The sequence below is a fragment of the Poecilia reticulata genome, linkage group LG8 (assembly GCF_000633615.1).
Source record: "Poecilia reticulata strain Guanapo linkage group LG8, Guppy_female_1.0+MT, whole genome shotgun sequence".
NCBI classification, from domain to species: Eukaryota; Metazoa; Chordata; class Actinopteri; order Cyprinodontiformes; family Poeciliidae; genus Poecilia; species Poecilia reticulata.
The window spans coordinates 27,421,366-27,423,035 of record NC_024338.1 but is presented as its reverse complement, the minus strand read 5'-3'; the positions used below and the strand labels follow the sequence as shown (position 1 = coordinate 27,423,035).

The window sequence follows — 1,670 nt, the reverse complement described above, 5'->3', positions numbered from 1 at the left end:
TGTGTGGAGGCACATGGCCTGGAGGCGTGACTCCGCCTGCACAAAGAGGAAGAGGAGGAGGAAGATGCTGCAGCCTCCAGGCCTCCTTCCTTCTTTACGGCCTCATTTCCTGTCTGAGGCTCCCCGATGGCCGGCCTGCAGGGATCAAGCCTCTCTGCCTCTCTGCTCATAGCTGGTCTTTGTTTACATGTAGCCTCTGAAATAAGACGAAGACGTTAAATTCCCTCACAGAGACGCAAAAAATACCCAGAAATGCAGGAAACACCCAGAAGGGGCCAGAATAAAACCCAGAGGCAAAAGATTCAGAGGGATTGAAAACAACAACAAAGAGAAAATAACCTTCTCCATGCTAAGCTAACCCAGAAGGATGCTAAAGTACCATAAACATGCTAAGCTGTCCTGCAAGGATACTGAACTACCATATCATATATGTGAGCTAAGATGCTAAGCTACTCCACAGATATGCTAAACTACAATAGATACATGCTAGGTTGCTAAATTACCACAGAGCGATGGAAAGCTAACCCACAGGGATGCTGGGTTACCATAGCTCTGATGCTAATTTAACCTACAGAGATGCTAAGCTGCCCCAAAGGGATGCTAAACTATCCCAGAGTAATGCTAAGCTAACCGAGACGGAAGCTAATCTATCCAAGAGGGATGCTAAGTGACAGGCTAAGTTGACGGTGTCTCAGTGAAATCTCTGTTAGCCTGGAGCTCGCTCTGCCATCACGCTTCGGCCATCTTTAACACGCATGTGGAGTGAGACCATGAGGACAGCGGCAGGCGGTAAACGACGCCAAGCTGCATGTGGTGACGATGAACAGACGGCGGCGCTCTAGGTTTCATTTAGTGGCATCAGAATAAAGAGGGCTGGCTTCATTCACATGCCGCACTTTTCAGATTTGTTCAAAAAGTCTTTGTCTTCCCTGAAAACATTTTGCAGTTTGTGTTTGGACCGGGGCGTGAATACTTTAGGAAGTTGCCATGGAAACAGGCCCATGCTCACCTGCAGGCCTCTGTTCTCCAGCAGGGGGCGTCATCTCCTACGTGGGCTCCTGCCGAGGCTCCCCATCCCGGGCCAGCCCGGACTCCATGGACAGCGAGAACTCGGACGCCGGCTTCGCCTCCTCCTCTTCCTCGCTGCCGTCCTTCCTCAACAGCGACAGCTCCTCCTCCTCCTCCTCCTCCTCCTCCTCCTCTTCCTCCTCCTCCTCCTCGGCAGGCGGCTCTCCGCAGAGGCGGGACGACGACGCCGCCGGCCCTCGCAGAGCGTCGCCCAGCCAGTCCGTGGCCAGTTTGACCAGTAAGTGGCGAATTTGGATCCGTTTCCTGTGAGGCAGTTAAACATCAGCAGCAATAATTTGGTTTTTTAATGCTGAAAATAATTTAGTCTTATTTTCAAACTTATTTTCATTCATTTATAAATGTCGCATTTTCAAACCAAATATATAATTTACAAACTGTTTGGCTAAATATCTAGTTTGCTGACTAAATGTTGAGTTTGGAACAAAATATTCACTTTGCAGGTAAATATTTAGCTTTCTGACTAAATGTTAGCTTGTTAACATTTAACAATTACATGTAATAAACACTGATGGGGTTAATTACATGTAATAAACACTGATGGGGTTAATTACATGTATTAAACACTAATGAGGTTAATTACA

General features: G+C 47.5%; 1 protein-coding gene across 1 annotated transcript in view; it reads left to right on the top strand.

Annotated features, from left to right (window-relative positions):
* Positions 1-1,670, top strand: part of LOC103469458 (nuclear receptor subfamily 1 group D member 1-like) — an 11,270-nt gene that overhangs the window by 2,974 nt on the left and 6,626 nt on the right. The window contains exon 2 of the mRNA XM_008417147.2: positions 1,034-1,306. Coding sequence (XP_008415369.1) covers positions 1,034-1,306 — 273 coding nt within the window. The remainder of the gene's footprint in view (positions 1-1,033; positions 1,307-1,670) is intronic.